Source organism: Eschrichtius robustus, chromosome 3, assembly GCF_028021215.1.
Source record: "Eschrichtius robustus isolate mEscRob2 chromosome 3, mEscRob2.pri, whole genome shotgun sequence".
Classification (NCBI taxonomy): Eukaryota; Metazoa; Chordata; class Mammalia; order Artiodactyla; family Eschrichtiidae; genus Eschrichtius; species Eschrichtius robustus.
Window position 1 is genome coordinate 74,040,710 of NC_090826.1, and position 20,710 is coordinate 74,061,419.

Consider the following 20,710-nt stretch of genomic DNA (forward strand, 5'->3'; position numbering starts at 1 on the left):
CCAAAATTTCTTTCTGTTGTCGATTCCTAGTTTAATTCTCCTACGATAAGAGATCATTTTTTGAATGAATTTTCTATCCTTTCAAATTAATTTGAGATTTGTTATATTGCTTAGCATATGATTAGTATGGAGAATTTCAATGTGTACTTGAAAAGAATGTGTATTCTGCTGACGTTATGATGCTGTGTTTTATAAATGTCATTTTAATGATATTATATTCAAGTTTTCTGTAACCTATTGATTTTCTTTTTTCCATGAATTATTGAGAAGAATATTGAAATTTTCAACTATAATTTTTGAATTATTTAGTTCTTTTTTTAAAATTTTTAATTAATTTATTTATTTTTGGCTGCGTTGGGTCTTCGTTGCTGCGTGTGGGCTTTCTCTAGTTGTGGCAAGTGGGGGCTACTCTTCGTTGCAGTGTGTGGGCTTCTCATTGCAGTGGCTTCTCTTGTTGCAGAGTACGGGCTCTAGGTGCTCTAGGGCTTCGGTAGTTGTGGCATGCAGGCTCTAGAGCACAGGCTCAGTAGTTGTGGCACACGGGCTTAGTTACTCCACGGCATGTGGGATCTTCCCAGACCAGGTATCGAACCATGTCCCCTGCATTGGCAGGTGGATTCTTAACCACTGCGCCACCAGGGAAGTCCCTAGTTCTTCCTTCAATTCTGTCATTTTTGTTTTAGCATTTTGGAGGCTATTTTGTTCATTGCATATACATTTGTAATTGTTAAATCTCCCAGAAGTATTGGCCCTTTTATCATTATGAAATTTCCTTTTTTTGACTTCAGTAATATTTTTTGTCTTAAAGTCTATTTAATAGTCTGATATTGATATAGGTATTCCACCTGTATTATGGTTACTGTTATATGGTATAACTTTTTCTCTCCTTTCCCTTCAACCTATTTTTATCTTAAAATCTAAAGTGTGGCCCTTGTAGACAGCATATAGTTGGACCTTTTTTAATCCAGTCTGATAATTTCTGCCTTGTGATCTGTTTATTCACATTTAATGTAATTATTGATATGGTTGGCTTTACATCTTCAATTGTGCTGTTTGTTTTCTATATATCTTAAGAGTTTTTGTATTGTTTTTCCTCTGTTCCTTCTTTTGTGTTAAACAGATATTTGTAGGATGCCATTTTAATTCCTCTTTGATTTTTAAACTACATTTTAAAAAGACATTTTCTTAATAGTTGATTTAGGGGTTAAAATATGCATTTTATCTTATCACAATCTACTTTTCTAGTAAAATATAGCTACTTTGATGCAATATAGCTCCATTTCTTCTCTAATTTTGTGTCATTTTCACATTTTACCTTTATATTTTTATAAACCTAGAAATGCAGTGTTAAGAATGATTGCTTCATACAATTTTAAGGTCTTTAAAGAAACTAAGAAAAGAAAGATAAATGTGTTTATATAGTCTTTTACTTATATATTTATCATTTCTAGTACTCTTTATTTCTTCCTGTCAGTTTGAGTATTGTCCAGTGTCTTTTCATCTGGAACAACTTCCTTCAGTATTTCTGCTTGAAGCACATATCCTCTGTTGTTTATCTGAGAATGTTTTTATTTTACCTTTGTTTTTAGAGGATAGTGTTCCCGGATAGAGAATTGTGAAAAGGTTTGTTTCTTTTTTCTTTTAGCACTTTGAATACATTATTCCACTGCCTTCCGGCCTCTCTTATTTTCGTGAAGAAGTCATCATTAATCATATTGCTTTTCCCCTGTACATGATTAGTCATTTTCTCTTGCTTCTCTCAAGATTTTTTTCTTTGTCTTTGGCTTTTAACAACTTGAATATGAGGTGTCTAGGTATGAATCTCTTTGTACTTATCATACTTGGCATTGGTTGAACTTAGATTGCAGGTTAACATTTTTCATCAGATTGGACATTTTCAACCATTATTTCTTCAAATAGTTTTTCTTTGCCCTTAGTCTCTCTCCTTTCCTTCTAGGATTCCTATTACATGTATGGTGATACCCTTGATATCCTACAGGCTTCTGAGGGTCTGTTCATTTTTTTCCTATCTTTTGTTCTCTGTATTCTTCAGACTGGATGATTTCTATTGATCTATCTTCAAGTTCACTGAGTCTTTTGCCCTCCTCAAATCTGCTATTGGGCTTGTGTAGTGAGTTTTAAAGTTTGGGTTATTGTACTTTCCAAGTCTATAATTTTTATATCTTGAATAGTTTCTCTTTCTATCATTATATTGAAATTCTCTTTGTTGTATCATTGCCATCATATTTTCCTTGAATTCTTTAAATACAGTTTCCCTTTATTGTTTTGATATATTTCCAATAGCTGTTTTGAAGTCTTGTCTGCTAAATCCTATATCTGGGACCATTCAGAGACATTTTCTATCTTTTTTCCTCATTATGGATTAAATAATGTTTTTGTCAGAAATTTGACTTTTTAAAATAATATTTTGTAGCAGCTCTGCATTCTGATTATTTTTTCTTCCCTCAGGATTGTTTTTATTTATATTGTTTTGTTTTAATAACTTCCATGGCTTTAATCTATGGGCTGTATCCACCATGTTGTCTGGCTACTGATTTCTCTGTTAGGGATTACCCTGTGCCTGCATAGCTTAGTTATTATTCAGTGATTAATCAGAGTTTGTGCTCAAACATTCTGAGCCAGTCTATGCTGATGGAGCTGTTTGTGGGTTGGAAAGCATATTCAATGTTCAGGCAGTTTTCAAGCCTGTACCAGCTTTAACTTTCCTTTGGGTCCTCTTGGATCTCTCCTATGGAATAGCTTCCTTGTCAAGCTGGGATATGTGGAGAGCTTATTTAGGCCCTCTCTGCCTCTCTCATTTCCATTTTCTATACTAATTTTTTTGCTAGACCATCAGTCTACTGTTCACCCCTACTAAGGCCACAACTTCAGGTTAGCAAAGCTGGATACTTTCCCTGTTTATTTGCTACAGTTTGCTTTTTTTTCTTAATAGACGGTATCACTTGTATGGGGTTTTTTGGCTTCCTCTCCAAATCATGTCAGCCCTCTCTGGCAGTAAAGCTCCTGGTTGTCATGGAGCCCCACCCTGACAGAAGTACTGCACTGACTGAGCTGTGGGGGAACAGGAGCAGCACCAAGCAAGAATACCACAGACTCCCACTGTTCTCATGCAAAGTGTAGCAATTTTTCATGAATAAATGCTTCTCAGTTTGTTGTTTGTGATTACTAGATGTCCAGAACCATGAAGTCATTGTTTTTGATAATTTTGTCAAACTTCATAATTGTTTCTTGGAGAGAAGATTTGCTGACTTACTCATTCTCTCATCACCGGAAGTCCTGTCTCACCTGGCAACTTATAAAATGGCATGTTCACTTGGTGACATTCCACTTAACAAGGAACCATTCTATAGATCCCTTGTATCATTTTGGTACAAATTTTGGGTCTCTGGGAATCAGAACAGTTGTTCACCATACCATCTACCTTGCTATACAATCTGTCATCTTAATCCTGTTTAATGTAAGGGATTTTACACTTCAACAATAATTGTCAGTAACTTTTTTCTGTACTCCCCTCTTTTGAAAATCACATAAGTGGCATCTGACACTGAATATAATGGAAGTTTATAAATAAGTTGTTTTACAATTCTCCTTTATAAATGAAGATATATAGTATTATATTTTGTTTCTTCCATAATAACAGAATGTTTAAATGGTTAACATTTGTGCTGCAGTATAGCTTTCTGGCTCATGAAAAATGAAAGCTATCAGCGATCTGGGCAATAAGATTCATCGCCAATAGTCACTAGCAACAGCACACAGCATTTTAATATCAGTGAGGTCCACAGCTAGCAGTAAGAGCTGGTGTAATTGAAAGACGTTTAGGTGCAATCATTCTGCTGTTTGTTCCTTGCCAGGTTCAACATGGGATTGTGTGAGTATTTGAAGAAAACAGCAATTTTTAAAATATCTTTGAAAGATGTAAAAATGGTAGATAAGTGCTTAAATTTAAGAAACATGGTAATTTTTAAATCATGTAGCTCTAAAATAAAAAGGCATTTTATTTGTCTTGGTTGATTAAAGCTTTAGAAAAGCTACTCCTTGGTTACAAGTGAACCGATAATTCTGGTCTAATGTTGCCGTGGTAACAACTCATGCTGATATAATTGAGAACATCTTATACATCCTGGTTCGAACATTTTCTCCCTGCCATTTTGAGTTGTTCTAGTGGTATATGAAGAAGCCTAGGATAACTAGCTTGAAAGAAATTAAATCTAGTTATGCACATCTTTGGCATTAATCTGATGTTTACTAGTGATATCTCACACTGAGCAGTTATGCTTTGCTTCTAGGGGCTTCTCTTTTTAAAACAAAAGAAAGCTCTTTTCATTTTCTGTCTGCTGCATGCTCTAATGTATGTGTTTACACCATCGGTTCTTATACCTCTAGAGATTAGCATAACTCCCTTTGCTGTTGGATTGTTGTTTTGAGCAGTATGTTTTGGAAAGGTTGATTTTCATCATGAGTGGTAAGTATGCTCTCTGAGACTCTGTAGGTTTGTATTTTTTAAAAATATTTAACTATAAAAGCAAAAAAATGTTTTTTAGAGGGGCAGTTGTAAAGCCAGAACTACAGTGGATTACATTTTCTCTTGATGCTTTTGCATTTAGGGATTATAGTAATTTGCTTTTTAAATCCATTAAGAACTGTGAACAATTAATACCACTATTAATAGTCAATACCAGTAATCAGTTTCTAATCTATTTTATGGTGTGATTTATTGTATCCATTATATTCATTAATACATTGTTATTAATTGTGTTATAAATTAGTGAGTAAAAGACCCACTGTGGTAAAAGAGGAATTTTTTTAGTATCTGATCCTGAAGATAATTTAAACTTTCCTTTTATTGGCTTTGTCTTTCTAATATTAATTTTTGTTAGCTTCTTTTTGGTTATATAAAAAATACTCAATTTTGAATAAGATGTTGCCAAAATTTTATTGATTTATTTGTTGCTTTTAACTATAATTCATTGAGAAATAGGAATTTAATGATGAAATAAATATATGCATTTTGGTTTTGGAGCCTTTGTTAAAATTTTTAGAAATAATATTTTGGGAAATAATTTGTTAGAACAAGTACTTTTGTGATAGTTTCCTTTTTGTTTTTGCAAATATGATTTATATTTTTCTAAACATTTCTAAAAATGTTTTTTGAGAAAATATACTACAGTATATACTGCAGTTTATCATAGGGTAAAAGCTGTTCACTTTAAGCCAAACCTGCAGCTAAAAATAGATATCCTGTTGTTAGAGGGAGAAATATTTGCTTAGAGCATAATTCATTAGCATCTTTTTGCTTAACTAAAAAAGGGGATGTTTATTAAGTTAACCTTTGAATCAGATACATGTTTAGGAGAAGTGTTATATGGTTTTTCTCTTATAATAGTCTATAGTTTATACTTAAAAGATTTGGAATTGGAATTCAGAACCTGAGAGAGTTGGATTTTTGCTGTATAGTGGTAGAATTCCAAATAGATGAACATTTTCTTCCATAATTGGAGACCATCTCATTATTGCCAATAAACATTTTTTATCCTGCTGCTGTATAATATAAACCTCTTCAACACTGTTAGGTATTTATTTATAGAATGATATTAGATGTTAAAAGAACAATTTTGCATGTAATATATTAAAAATGAATTGTTATTGTTATTATCCTGTTATTCTTCTGTTAGATAGATCTTTCTGTTCGAGTGTTTTAAATTTGGGCTAATATTACAAAAGCAACATGTTAACATTTCTTAGGATTTCTTGGATATCAAAACTGAATATACCTGGTTATCATACTTAAAATACTGTATTTCTTTGAATCCAGGCAGTGTGTTTTTTCTCCTTGAAAGTGTTCTAGAGGTTTTACAATTGGATATGTTGGTTTTAGCTGAAGAAAATTGTTACTGCTTCTCTATTGCTTTTTCTTTCAAGAAAGCTATGGATTATTCAGATAGTAATTGATATACTTGATCATATTGGTCTGCCTTTATAGCCTTTTTTACCATAGGAATTATAGTAATGACAACTAAACATTCTGACTTTTTCAGGATTGTCCAATTTCAACTAATGTTACTCATAAGTGGTTAAATGCCTCAGCCATTTCAAAATGTGGAAAATTTCAAATGAAGTGTGGTTTTATTTGTAAAAATGAGCAAATGCCAGACCTTTTTATCTAAGTCTTTAGCTATACATGTGATATTTAAGTGTATATGGTACTTTTCTAGTTAAAGAGCTATTTCTTTTCTCCTTTCTTGCCTATTAAATATCAGCTTTTTGGGGGAATAGTTTTCTCTGGAATCTATCTTTAGCCCTCTTTTAATGCTGCATTCTCTCTGAATGATCTCATCCAGTCCCACATCTTCAGTTGTTACCTGAATGTTCAGTGCAAAAGTGAATTTTCTCTTTCCATCCCAAATCTGCTCCTTTTTCATTCATCCTGATTTTTGTTAATGATCCCACTCGCCATGCAGGAACTTAAAACAGAAACCTTGTAATCACTCTGAACTTGTTTCTAACTCCCCAGACATGCACTCAGCCATAAATTTCTATTGATTCTACATTAGAAATGTCTCAAAATCACTCAATTTTCTCCATTATCACTGACACTGAGAATGCTTTTAGATCAGGAATTCTGTATCTTTTCAATCCTATTGCAGTAACAGCTTCACTGGTCTCAACTTCCAGTTTTATATACCTCCAGACCATTTTCCATGCTGCCATTTTAAAACTGCAGATACACCCATTTCTTAACCCAACATGAAAACTTTCAGTTACTCCTAGTGCCTCTCAAAGGCTAAACTCCTTAGTGGGGCATATGAGAGCAGTGGCCTGCCTTTCTAGCTTTATTTGCACCACTCTCATAAAATTCTGATCTAGTCATATTATACTACATATTATTCCTTGCTCCCTTTCCATATTTATATCTTTTATCATAAAAATTCTGAAAACCAGCTATGCTTTTCAGTGCCTCCATTATTGACTCTGTAGAGTCAGATGATTCCTCTATACTCCCAAAGCAAACTTATAAACTATAACAATTATTTGTATTATACTGAAATTATATATTTGCATATCAGTTTCCAATCACCATCCTTTGAACTCCTTAAGTCAAGGATAGTGCAGTGTTCATCTCTGTGTTTCCAGTGGTTAGCCTAGTGCCCCAAACATAGTAATGAACTCATAAATTCTTGTGAAATAAATGAATGATTAAAACTTATCCATTTTTTACATAGTACAACACTTTTATTACATTATTGAAGAATATCAGTCATGTATTTTGATTTTTTTGGTTCATGTGCTTATCAGAACATAACTAGCATCATTATATCAAAATCTCAAATGAAAACTCTGATTGGTCTTGCGGTAGTTGAGGGAAAATCTCTGAAAAAGATTTGCTTTGCTTTGAATTACAGGAAAGTTACAGACTTGAGCAAAAGCATTTGAGTAATTCCCCTTTTTAGATCAATATTTTCTAAATTGAAAATTTAAGAACACAAAACTGGTAAAACAGTATATCAGTGGAATTAAGGAAGGGTACTTGCCTAGAAATGTACAGTATCAGATTGAAGATCAGATGCCAAAGTTTAACAGTTTTATTTTGAGTAGCTTGCCTTCATGGAAAAGAAATAAAAATAATTTCACCCTTACTAACTTGGATGGATGAAGCTTTTAAGAAAGACTGTGGGAGAGATGAGTGGAAAATCCAACACTGCTGATTTCTTTCATTCTAAAACAATTGGGACAAGTGGGACAACCAGAAATTTGTTAGTCTAATCAAGCTGAGAAAGTGGCTTTTCTTCTTCCAGATATAACAGGGCTCTTCCCTGATGTGACGGGCATCACAACTAGTAAGGAACCCTATAGTCCTGGCTCCATTCCCATTTTGGATTATTTAAATGATAATATAAATATGTATATGTATCAACTAAAAGATCTGAGAAGTTGATTCTAACATACCCAAATAGGAGGTGGGAGGATCCACCTTATTTAGGGGGAGCATTTGTAAAGTTTTGAAAGGCTTCTCATTGTTCATGAATGAATAAACAAGAAAAGTACCAATGTGGAGCCTATAAAAGAGATCATGCTCAAGGATAAGTCCACAGCCTTCAAGAGGAAGAGAATGAACTTATGTTTAGAAAATATTTATGAGGGAGGGTTTAAAATAGGAAATTATAGATAGCATCTATATGGAATTCTTAAAAATTTCAAGTGAACATGGACTCTATAAAATAAGACGTTAAAGATAAAAAGATGAAACAAGAGACTAGGATGAGAGGAGAGCTGGACGAGAGGCAGGAATAGAAAAGAAGCAATAATGATATGATAAGAGAAGGTTTATAAGAAAATGAACCTGGCATTTGTAGAGTATAAAGCTGCATTAGAAGCAGTAAAGAGCAAAATAATCACTGCAGGAAGGTACATTGAACATGTAAAGAACTAACTTGATAAAAGCTACCAGAATGTAGGGAAAATGGACAGGATAAGAATTATGAGGTGAAAAGTATGTTAGATAAAAGTAGGAACTCTACAAATTGAATGAATAGCATTCCTTCAGAACAGATAATGACTAATAGAACAGAAACAATCATAAAAAATTATGATTCAGGAAAACTTAGTTGAAGAAAAACCTAAAAGTATACACTGAAAGAGCTCATTGTGTATTGACAAAAATTAACAAAAATACCAGCACCTAAATATATCCTGACGGAAGTTTGAATTACGAGGATAAAAAGTGAATTCCACAAACATCCAGGTCTCCTTGCATCTTACAACTTAACACACATTTTTTCTTCTACAGAAAAAAATCCATAAATTGGAGACTGGATAATTTGAAAACCCTTCTAGACCAAAAATTAACGAAGCTACAACAGCACATAGAAATACTGAATAAAATATAACAAGCATCCCTTTAAATGAATACTTGAATTTACAAGAATATAATAGAAATCCCCAGTGTGCAAAAAGTCAAATAGTAAGTGAAAAACCAGAGCTGTAAGGGGGAGCATACTTTGACTACCTTGAGGAAATTTTCATACCTTGGTGACAAAATGGCTTTTGTTTTAAATGGCCTCACAGAGACAGAAAAGTTCTTTGATCCATGCAACTTGGGATTTCTTAGACTCGTATATAAAGCCAGGATCCCCAAAGGATCATAACCTCAGTGAAAGCATAGACTAAAAAATAAAACGTCTCCACTGACACAGGGAGAAAATAAGGAAGCTTACATTTCTTGGCTTGGGTTCCTGGGGAGGGGGGAGGGCTGTGTGTGCATGTATATGGGATGCTTTTCCTGAGAGTTTGTAATCAACTGCTTCTTCTCCAGTAGCTGTCACGTTTTAATCTGTATTGTGTGGTTTAATAATTTTAAATAAAATACCTTATAGTAACAGTTCCAGGCTGGTAACATCTATCGGATGCCAGGCAGAAGCTAATACAAAACATATCCTCATATCAAACCCTGTGGTTTTCTCACAGATAAAGCCCCACTGAGCTTTGAGTTCAGAGTCCAAAATCAAAATAGATACATAACACACACACACAATCTACAACAAAAGATATTTAGCAAATACAACAGCATTAGACCCTACCAAGAATGTCAGAGTAGAATTGTCACATACAGACTACCATTTAAATTAATAATCACATAAAAAAGAAATATAAGAGAAAAAAATTGTATGCACTTCCCACAGAGCCTCAAAATATATAAAACAAAATCGACCCGTTTAGAAGGAAAAATTATAACTATGTAAGATTTATAGATATATATAAAGAATTCTCACCCAGTAATTGGAGAATACACAGAAATATACAGAACACTTACAAAATTGATTATTTGACTACACATATTTGATATACTTTAAAGAATTGATACATAGGCTGTGGTCTCTGACCACAAAGCAATTAAGTTTAATCAATAATAAAAGACTAATTAAACAAGTAAACACAAATGTTATATTTGGAAATTTAAAAAAATTCAAATAACACACAGGTCAAGAAATAACTCATAAATTTAAAATTCAATTATGTATCAGAACTTGTGCAGCTAAAGGATTTAGAGACAAAATCTTAAATGTGTATGTTAGGAAAAGAGAAGGACATTTGTGATGTAAGGATGCAAGTAAACAAGTTAGAGAAAGCGCAGCATGGTTAATCAAAAGAAGGAAAAAAACTAATAGAGACATGAGCAAAAATCAGTGGAATAGAAAATATTCATCAGAGCCAAAGCTTAGTTCATGGAGAAGACTTTTAAGAGAACTGATTAGAACTGTACCTATTTAAGATTTAATCATAGTTAAAATGTTTATTCAAAACTTAACAAAATTAGGACTGGACAGTTTTATAGTCAAGTTCAAAAAACAAAAATTTTACTCTTGTACAAAATTTTTCAAAGAATTAAAAAGGAGATATTCTTAATTTCTTAAATATATGTATTCTAGTAATAGCTTTACAAGTAAAGTATGGGAAAGAAAAGCAGTTAGAAACATGTTCTTTGAAGTTAGGAACAGGAGTAGGATGCTCATTGTCTCTATCTGTACAGTATAACACTGTGAGTCATAACCTACACGGTAGGACAAGAAAAAGTTGGAGTAAAAAAAATTATCATTATTCACAGATATGTGATTATCTACATAGAAAATTCAAGAGAATCTACCAGTGTTATTTTAGAATTAATGAGAGTCTGCCAGTCTGCCATATAATAAGATCAGTATATAAACATCAACTATGTGCTATACATCAGCAACAAACAAATGGTAATTTTTTAAAAAGTCTCCCTTTTACAATAGCAACCAAAGCTCTAAAGAACCTAGGAATGAATCTAATAAAAGAATAAGACCTTTAAGAGAAAAAAGTTATAAAATTCTACTGAGATATTTAATGTTTAACAAGCAGATATCATTTCATACCCATTAGATTATCAAAAATTCGAAAGTAAAAATTAAACTAACACATTTTGTTGAGGATATGGATCATCAAGGATAGAGTGGTAGTATAAACTGGCACAACCATTTATTGAGCCACTTATTATTTAGTTAAGTTGAAAACGTGCATACCCTATCATCTAGGGATCCACTCCTAGCTCTACTGTCCGGCAACAAGACAGAACATTTGAATTCAGGACCAAATGGAAAATCTTTAGCATATGGTTCTGGTAGATATAATATCCTCTGAGAAAAAGCTTCAGTGAACAATTAAGGAAGGAAAGTACATTTCAAAGAGCGTTTCAAAAATTGCCTGGGTCATTAGTTTTATGACTATAAATTTACTTTAAGTGTTATCACAAAATCCTTTAGGGAACATCTTCAGTCAAACATGGCTTGGATGGCCTAGAATATCCACAGCATCCCTAGACAGAGAGCAAGTTTGGAGAGAAAGCACGTACATGTGATTTGTAGTGAATGAGTACACTATGTGAATTCATAGTGTATCCATCTGTCCATATAGATACTAGTCAAATAAGTTAATGTGTTTCTTTCTATAATTTGATCATTTAAATATATATGTCTCACAAAAAGTTTAAAATTTTTTTAACAGTGTAGTGAAAGAGTGGGTCAATTATAATGTTCACTTGTAACCAAGACGATAAAGAATTAACTAATAAAAAATTGTAAGGAGAGGACAGAAGAGTAAATGTAAGTAGTATTGCAATAAGAATAGCCTTTATTGCCTATTAAATTTTCAACCACTCATTCATGTGTGACTTTGTGCAAGACTAATTAATATCTTAGAAAACAAAAGTAGGCCCATTTGTGCCGTTAAGTGGTCCCATCCACTGAACTACACAAATAACAGTTATAGTAATTAAAGTTGTTTTTTATACCCACTGTCATTTTAAGGTTACATTGAATTTGCTTTGAACAAACATGTTTGAATATGGTGAAGCAAAGTGTCTCTTCAGCAAAGTGAACACAATTGCTCTTCAGATTAAAGGGGTAGAAATACGATATTTCATTAATACATTTCCAGAGTAGGGTTTTGACTGGTTAAAAAAATATATGTATCCAAAGAATTAATTGTAATCATTGTATAAAACACTTTTGAATATGTGTTTTTCATTCTATTCCTATGTGTGAATATCTAATGAACATGTATGGGTTGGTAACTTCTTGTGTGTATGTTATTTTATGTGTTATTTAATCTGTTTAATTTATTCTTTTTGATCAAGCACGCAAATCATCAGAAGCATCTGGTAGGAAACCACTTTTTACAGAATAATTTGTTTGCTTTGTTGCTATAAGTTGGATTTTATGAGGCATTTTGTAGCAACTAGAATATTTTATTTTAGTTTACTGAAAATATTTGTACTACAGCATGTATGTGTGTGGGGGGGTATACTTAGAAATAACAAGTATAGAGTTCTAAAGAGGTGAGTGTTTGAAGTAGGGGTGGCAGAAGACAGTATTACAGTCCACTAGATTTACACTTCCTAGAGGTTTTGGAAGAGATTGTACTGTTATTTGTTGATAGAACTTGGTATTTTCATAACTAATTTACCTCCATTCCCATCCTGTTTTGTGCTTTCTAACATACACTAAATAACCTAAATAGAATAATGCTTTTATTTAGGTAAAGAATGAAGATGAAAATAATTTAATTACAAAGAGATTAGGGGGCCCATGAATTATAATCTGCTCAGTAAAAAAATATTTTAACTTATTACAAAAAAAGATACTATTAAGAAACAACTGCTTATAGTACCTAATACTTGCTCTTTCCCTAATAGAAAATTTTAGAGGAACAGCTCCTTCTCTTATTCCCTAAATGGATAGCCATCAAGATTTAAAATATTCAGACCTGTAACCCCCACTGTTCTTCCTCCTTACTCTATCTGGCTCCCCTCTTTCTTTAGCAAGTGATCTTGCCTCCTATTTCCCAGAAGAAATGGAGTACAGCAACTGTGAATAACTCAGTTTACTCCTGTGCCTTTCCACATACTGAAAAGCGTCGCTGTGGCAAGCAGCTACCTCCCTGCTTGGGCACTTTCTTGCCCATACACTTCACCTCCCACTGCTGCTGTACACTTTTACCCTATGCTGCAGCTATTTCAGGTCTGTTGACATTTCCTGAGTAAACCATGCTCTTTCCTTTATGCATTTGATTCAAGATCATCCCAGCCTATCTTTGTCTTCAACTTCATCTGCCAGAGGAACTGTTTATCCTTCAAGATTCAGCACAAATGCTGCATCATCTTTTATGCCTTACCTTACTACCCAAGAATTTCCTCTTTTGAGCTCAATAGCACCTGTAGATTTCTTAGTTGTAATCCTTGTCACATTCTATTACAGTGGTTCATCTATTTCCCCTTTAGCTTCAGAGTGTCTTTCCTACAGTAGAGTTTTGAAAAAGAACAGAAGTCCAGAGATGGCATTGCAGTAGTTATAGGATGTGTATTTCAGTATATGCTACTTAATATTATTAGCGCTATTGCTATGAGGAGTTAAATTTTTTGTTAGCTGTTTTAAGGAAAATTAGAATGGTATTGATTTTGGCGCTGAACAGTAATTATTGATTTTATTTCCTAACCATTTAATTTTAGAATATTCTATTTGAATATGTTCAGTCAAATAATCATTTCTACATTAATGTTTTAGTCTGTACATAATATTCCGTAAAAATGTGTATAAGTGATTTCATGCTAATATGCTGTTTTTATGAGTGTCATTTAATCATTGTTTAATTTATTTTTCGGATACAAGCTTGCTCCTCTTCAGAAGTATCTGGTAGGCAATTACTTTTAATAAAACAAATGTTACCTTTTAAAACTTTTTATTTGGTTGTTTGCAAGTTGTTATGCTCCTCTTAAAGTTATATTTTTATAAAATATTCTGAGTTAATAAAATATTTTAGTTGATGGGAGAAATGGTTTATTTAGTTTTATGTTGAGTTTTATCCACAAAAATTATTTATATCGCAGTTTCTTGTGTGATATTTTAGAAACAACAAATATAGCACTGTGAAATAGTGGGAGCTGTACAGGGTAGCATAAGACAGATTAATACACACCACTTAAATTAGATAACCCAGGTTAATGAAAGGTTTTTGAAAGAAAAATATAGTTGTAAATTTTGAGTAAAACAGCTAATATTTTAATTGGGTATTTACCCTAGGAAGTTTATATTCTATTTCGTTCTGTTTTCTATTTGTTTCCCTTCTATTTTCTGACATCCATTAAAAGAAGTTAAATAAAATTGTGCTTTTATTGTAAAAGAGGTGTCAAAGAAAGAGGTGACATTTATCACATTACAAAGAAAACTGGAGAATTCAACATCTGGCGTAGTTATAATCTGTACAGTAATAGATTTCTAAACCCTTCTTATAAAACATGAATGATAACCTCCTTTAAGCTTCGCATAATGGCACACTGTAATGAACAACATGCCCTTTTTATAATCAGTAGCAATCTAGAATCTAGCAGCAACACAGAACCAAAAATTGCCCAGTAAATAAATTTACTAACTATAATTAGTGAAACATTGCAGAATTATCTGAATAACATGGAGTAAAGATATGCCATACTTGACTTTTTAATAAATTTTCCTAATGTTTAAAATGAACTCTCTAATTTTTAACAATGTCGTGTGTATAAATATACTCAAAGATATTTTGAGGGTGGTAAGATTTAAGTTTTTTTTAATGTACTTGTAGATATGCATAAAAATTATCACTTTGTTTCTTCTTTCTTCATCTCATGAATGTGGGTAAATATTTCTACAAACCAACCCTGGGTGAACATATAGATTCCTTTGGTATTTCTTAAACTGAAGAGAAAATAAATTTATGTGGAAAATAAATGTAATTGAAGTATATACTTCTGGGAAGAAATTGAGGTAATTTTTGGTGTGTCCTCATTTTTTTAGTATGTAGTTTGCTCCATTATTGACCAGTACAGAACAAAATATATTTGCAGAAAAATCCTTTGTTGAGATATTTTTTCCTAAGGAGTGTTACTAATCACTGTGTCTTTAGATAGGTACTGATGATTACTAAGAAGCATTAGAACCAATATTATAACTCGTATGTGTTGAGCTCCAAAACCTGTGGTTGTTGCAGGATATCACAAGGGTTTAAATTGAGTGTAAGTGTAGATATGGCTTATATACGAACACAACAAGAAAACAATTGAGAACTTCAAGTATATGCTTTATAGGGAACTCCAGATTAAATGTGCTGCAGTGTTTGAATTTGGCTCTCTCCCACCACTCGTTTTATTAATTAGTTGCCAACACCTTATGTCAGTGGATATAAACTTTAAAAATAACTAGAGAAAAGCATTTAGAAAGTTAAATTCACCACTGTGTAAAAATAATAAAATCCAAAGCAAATACATGTGGTTCTAGATTGCCTATTGTTTTAGAGTTATTCGTAATCTAGCATGTTATAAAATATTTTATTTTTTGTGTTTATATTTATAAGGTATATATTTTGGTTAACCAATATTTTTACAAAGAGTTAACTGTGTTCATCTTTGCATCTAAATAGTACACATATAAACCAGACATTTCATGTGTATATGTATACTTATGTGACAAAAAGTGTTGCAGGAACAGAGTTTTCTTTGTGGAATTATTTAATGACATTATAATTAATGCTTATCCTTACTCTAAAAGGGAATCTATTTGTTGAAATAATTTGCAAAATTTAACATCTTTAATTCATACCATTTCTGATAATTTTCATATAAGACCTTTATGAGAACTGTTATTTACTTTCTACAGTGTTACTTGACAGTAAACTCAGAATACTGATGAGTACAGAGAGTATTTCAAAGATTTTCCTGAATATCCTATTAGTGCATGAAATTCAGTAGTACTTAAAATTTTTCCTTTAGTTTATTCACCAAGCAGGAAAAAAGGAAATTTTCCTTCAACTTACCATCTTTGGCAAATACTGCCAGTCCTTCCTTTGACCAGTTACTTTTTTCTTAACTCAAGATCCAATTAGCAAGAAGTGACAGGAGAAGCTGAAACAGGATGTTAGGGATTTTTTCCTTTTCCTGATTTTCTTCCATGTCTTCAAATTATCTGTACTCATGCAGGCATCTGGAGAGTTTATGCTGCAACTTGATGTGCAAGTTCTATAGATAGAAAATAACTAAAAATATTTTTCAAAAGAAATCAGAGGTATATTTTGGGAATCACAAGTTGTTTCTTAAAAGCCACAGTTGCATTTAGCAATAAATTATGTTTTTAATTTATTTTATAGCTGTCATTTCCAAGTCAATGGCATGTGCAGATGTCTGTTTCATGCAAAAAAAAAAAAAAAAAAAAAGATCATATAAAACCACTCTTCTTCAGTTGTAACTAGTATATTAACTTTTTAGAAGTAGGATGACTTGAACCTTCCTAAACTCAAAGAAAATGTAATAATTTTCCACCCCCAAATCCACCCCCAGGAAGAATTAGATCATATTTGCATAATTAGTTGCAATTATTTGATTCATTGTTTTGGTGAATGAGATTTTCATACAATGGAAAGATTCTAATTTTAAAAATTATTTTTCTCAAATTTTCTAAAATAGGTATTTTGAGAGTATTTTGCAAAATACAAGTGACAGTTTATATAAAGTAGTAAAATAATATCTTCAGAAATGCACACTAGTGTTACATAAAAACTAATGTCTGCTGTTGGTACCTGTTAACACCATTTTGAAATCTCAAAGCACTTAAAATGCCAACAGCTTTCTTGTTTAACAGTATTTTGCCAAAGGTACTTCAGTGGGGGTAAAGGAGGAAATTATAATATATCTTACATGCCTCAGTTTAATACTACTGCATCATTAGAAGATCTTATTAAAGTATTTGTGAACCCCTCATTGAACTTTTGTCTTTTTATCATCATTATCATCATTCTTATTATTACTTCTGAAATAAATGCCACTGTGCCATTTGTTTAGCCTTTTACTATTTCAACACTATTTAAATCCTATTTTCATCTTTATTTATAGATTCAGATATGAGAGGAATATTGGGAACTCCCCACCCCCCAAAAAAAAGAAAGGCTAAAATAATTACTTCTTGTGTAGTTAGGTTTTGCTCTCTCAAACCTAACTATGGGAAAAATAATACATTTTGTTAATGCCATTTCATCTCTCTGGAATTGTTTTCCTATTTGTTTATAAACCCTGAAGTTATTTTGTAAACAGAAGTCATTGTTAATAGCTTTGTGGGAAGACAATGAAAAAGAGGAATCCTTTTAAATGATTCATCATTTATCAAATCTAAAACTTCAAACCACAGCTCTATAAAATAATGTGGCTATTATTGATCACTATATAAACATCTGATTTTGAATTGCTTTACTTTAGTTTATATTATAAATTAGGCATTCAGGCATTTCGTTTGCTCCAAATTTAGAATGAGAGTTTTAAGCTGTTTGGGTTTTTTGGTTGTGGTTTGTTCTGTTTTATTTTTAAGTCTTTGTGGCTATTCTTTGTGTTAGTCTGTAGTTTTTCCCTTTCTCTTTACCTTTAGTAGAGAGGATACAAATCTAATAATATAAATCCTTATACCTGAAAACAGCCCTTTATCAAAGTCAGTTATTTTTGAAACTCCACAAATCAACAAATTGACATTCTCCAGATTTTTTACTTCTTATTTTAAAGGCTCTGTTAATATCTGCTGGCTTATTTATTTACACTAAGTATTTTGTCCTATATTGATTTCTAACTTTTTTCATTACTTTCAGGTATGTTTTCAGGAACAGTATTTTTATTATTAAATTTGAAATTATCAAAGTGACCTCCATAGAGAACAGTATTAGATATTCTTAGAAACTGGAGAAACTGTTTGCTTCTTCTTTAGAGTAACTAAATAGCTCTCTAGTATATCATGGTTGTGAATACATGTTTCACGGCAACCATAGTTGACTTAAGTCTGTGTTTTTTAAGCAAGTATATTTATGTGTAATGTATTTATGTATGTAGTATAAATATTCTTAGAAGTCAAAATTTGTTTTTGTTTTTTTTTTTTTTAATATATTTTCAGTGAAAGAGTTTCTAGCCAAAGCCAAAGAAGACTTTTTAAAAAAATGGGAAAATCCTGCTCCGGTAAGGAACATTTAAAATTTTCTATGATTTAAAAATCTTGCTTTAAGTAAAATCATGATTCTCACCTAAACAATTTAGTACTTCAGAAAGTTTAATTTTCAAGTAGCGTTAATGAATATAAGCTGAACGTGAGAATTTTGCCATAACATTATGTTTTGATTTATTAATAATTTTATGTATACCTAAATTGGAGAAGGAACTAATTTCTGATGTAATACCTGATTATACATTTTGATACTAATTCCAAGTTGCTACAAACTCTTGATATTTTCTAATATTCTAGTAATTTTGATTTATGCCTTTGATAGCATATTTATTATTTTTATTAATTATGACAATTAGGGATCATATTGTGCAGTTTCAAATTCTGAATCACAAATACTTGGCTACTGACAACATACTAAGTACTCTAGGATCCGTTCATAAATGTTTTGATGGGTTAAGTTCTATATAATTTAAGTACTTTAGATCTTAACTAAGATCTAAAAATTGTATATAAAAAGAGCCATCTACACTTGCCAAAAACTCTTTTTGAATTTATTTTTATAAATAATTAATGACCTTTAATAGTAGGTGAAATTTTGAAAACTTTTTTCCTAGCATAAAAATCCTTTTGAAGTATTTTTTTCACTAAAAAATATTTAATTCTAAATAAAATGTTATGTTTTATGAAGATGCCATCATTACCAAGATTTAGAGTATGAGCTATATAATTTATGAGGAAGATGGCATATTTGTATGAAAAGCAGTGACTAGCAGAAAGAGATGTTTTGTTGTCTATTAATGATGTTTATTTTCATTATTTAGTTGGGAACTTTATTAAACATTTCAATCCATTGTTGTTGATAAAACCAAAAATTAAATATTAATCCATAAAATTAAATAATTAATTCAGTCAGAAATATAAGGACTTTTTCTTTCTGTATTCATACAGAATCTCATGGCAATTTAAAATTATTAGAAATAAGAATGAAAACAAGTTTTATAAATAAAAACTTAGAGTTGCTTGCTTTCACCTTAATGATTCAGTAAGAAGCTATGATGTGTCTCCAAAGGCAAGGTTGATTTGCAAAAGATCAAGTCCAACTACAGTGAATTCCAGTAGCAATCCAAATTCCTCACTTACAAAAGAACCATATTGCATCACATTTTTCTCAAGCTTAATGCTATACAGAATGGCCCTTGGAAATATTTTTTCCAAGAATTTCATGAAGATGTTTATAATGAAAACCTATTAAACAAATGGGTTAGCAATTACTATTTGGTGCCACTTAGCACATAATTTGTTCCTAGTAATTTTCATTTTGTTGTGGCAGCAACAAATTCAATAGATTGATGCCTCCAATTCTTTGCTTCTATGCTATAGTCAAAGCCAAACAAAGATGTTTGCTTGTAACAAAGCATCTTTCAAGGATAAAGAGAGTGATTATTCTTCTGGGACTCCGACTTTTGGTTATCTTTGTGGGAGTGAGGAACTCTTTTTACCTTATTGTTACTTTCTTAGGTAATACTGGGTTATTATCACATCAGAGAGAGAAAACCATTAGTATCTCTCATGCTGTTATTATCTAGTTCATATAAGGATAGAAATGAAGTAAGACAGTGTTTCTTCAGAGGTAACTCGAGTGAAAGGACTCTGATCCTCAGCTTATCTATTCATTATAATTATTTGTAAGTGCACTAAGACTGTGTGGCTTCCATGATTGCATACTTCTGGTCAGTTTGTAATTATTAAAATATGGAGCTAATTTATTAGAAGTCCAATACTATGAATTCATATTAGAATATGACCTTTCATATTTAAACTGAGGATCTTACTTCCTCACATTACTATTATACTTTGTTTTACGATGTAAGTCTCTTCTCAAATATTAGATCCTTTCTTGTTCAAAGGGAAAAATAGAACCAATAATCTGCAATTTCAGTAGTCTCTTTGTATTGTTTTTAAATGGATAGTTATAAATTACCTGTTCTGATAGCATATCATTAAATCTATTATAGTTTTCATAGTCTTCTTATAAAAATTTCTAATTTTAAAGTTTATTTTTTCATGTATATGTAGAATAATGCCGGGCTGGAAGATTTTGAAAGGAAAAAAACCCTTGGAACAGGTTCATTTGGAAGAGTCATGTTGGTGAAACATAAAGCCACTGAACACTATTATGCAATGAAGATCTTAGATAAGCAGAAGGTTAGTGTATTCATTGGTTTGGGTTTTTTTTTTTTTTGGAATTTAAAAAAAAATTTTACATTTTAAATTGAAATATAGTTGATTTACAATGTTGTGTTAGCTTCAGGTATACAGCAAAGTGATTCAGTTATATACATACATATTCTTTATTAGATTCTTTTCCATTATAGGTTATTACAAGATATTGAGTATAGTTCTTTGTGCTATACAGGTTCTTGTTGGTTATCTATTGTATATATAGTGGTGTGTATATTTTAATCCCAAACTCCCAATTTATCCCTCCTCCTCAGCCTTTCCTTTTGGTAACTATAAGTTTGCTTTCTATGTCTGTGAGTCTATTTCTGTTTTGTAAATAAATTCATTTGTATCATTTGTTTAGATTCCACATATAAGTGATATCATATGATATTTGTCTTTCTCTGTCTTGCCTACTTCACTTATTATGATAATCTCTAAGCAGAATA

General features: G+C 31.6%; 1 protein-coding gene across 4 annotated transcripts in view; it reads left to right on the plus strand.

Moving 5' to 3' along the window:
- The window catches only part of PRKACB (protein kinase cAMP-activated catalytic subunit beta), a 147,965-nt gene that overhangs the window by 75,603 nt on the left and 51,652 nt on the right, over positions 1–20,710 (plus strand). For all 4 annotated transcript variants that reach the window (XM_068540186.1, XM_068540184.1, XM_068540183.1 and 1 more), the window contains 2 exons: positions 17,994–18,055; positions 20,118–20,246. In XM_068540186.1, the coding sequence (XP_068396287.1) occupies positions 17,994–18,055; positions 20,118–20,246 (191 nt within the window). The remainder of the gene's footprint in view (positions 1–17,993; positions 18,056–20,117; positions 20,247–20,710) is intronic.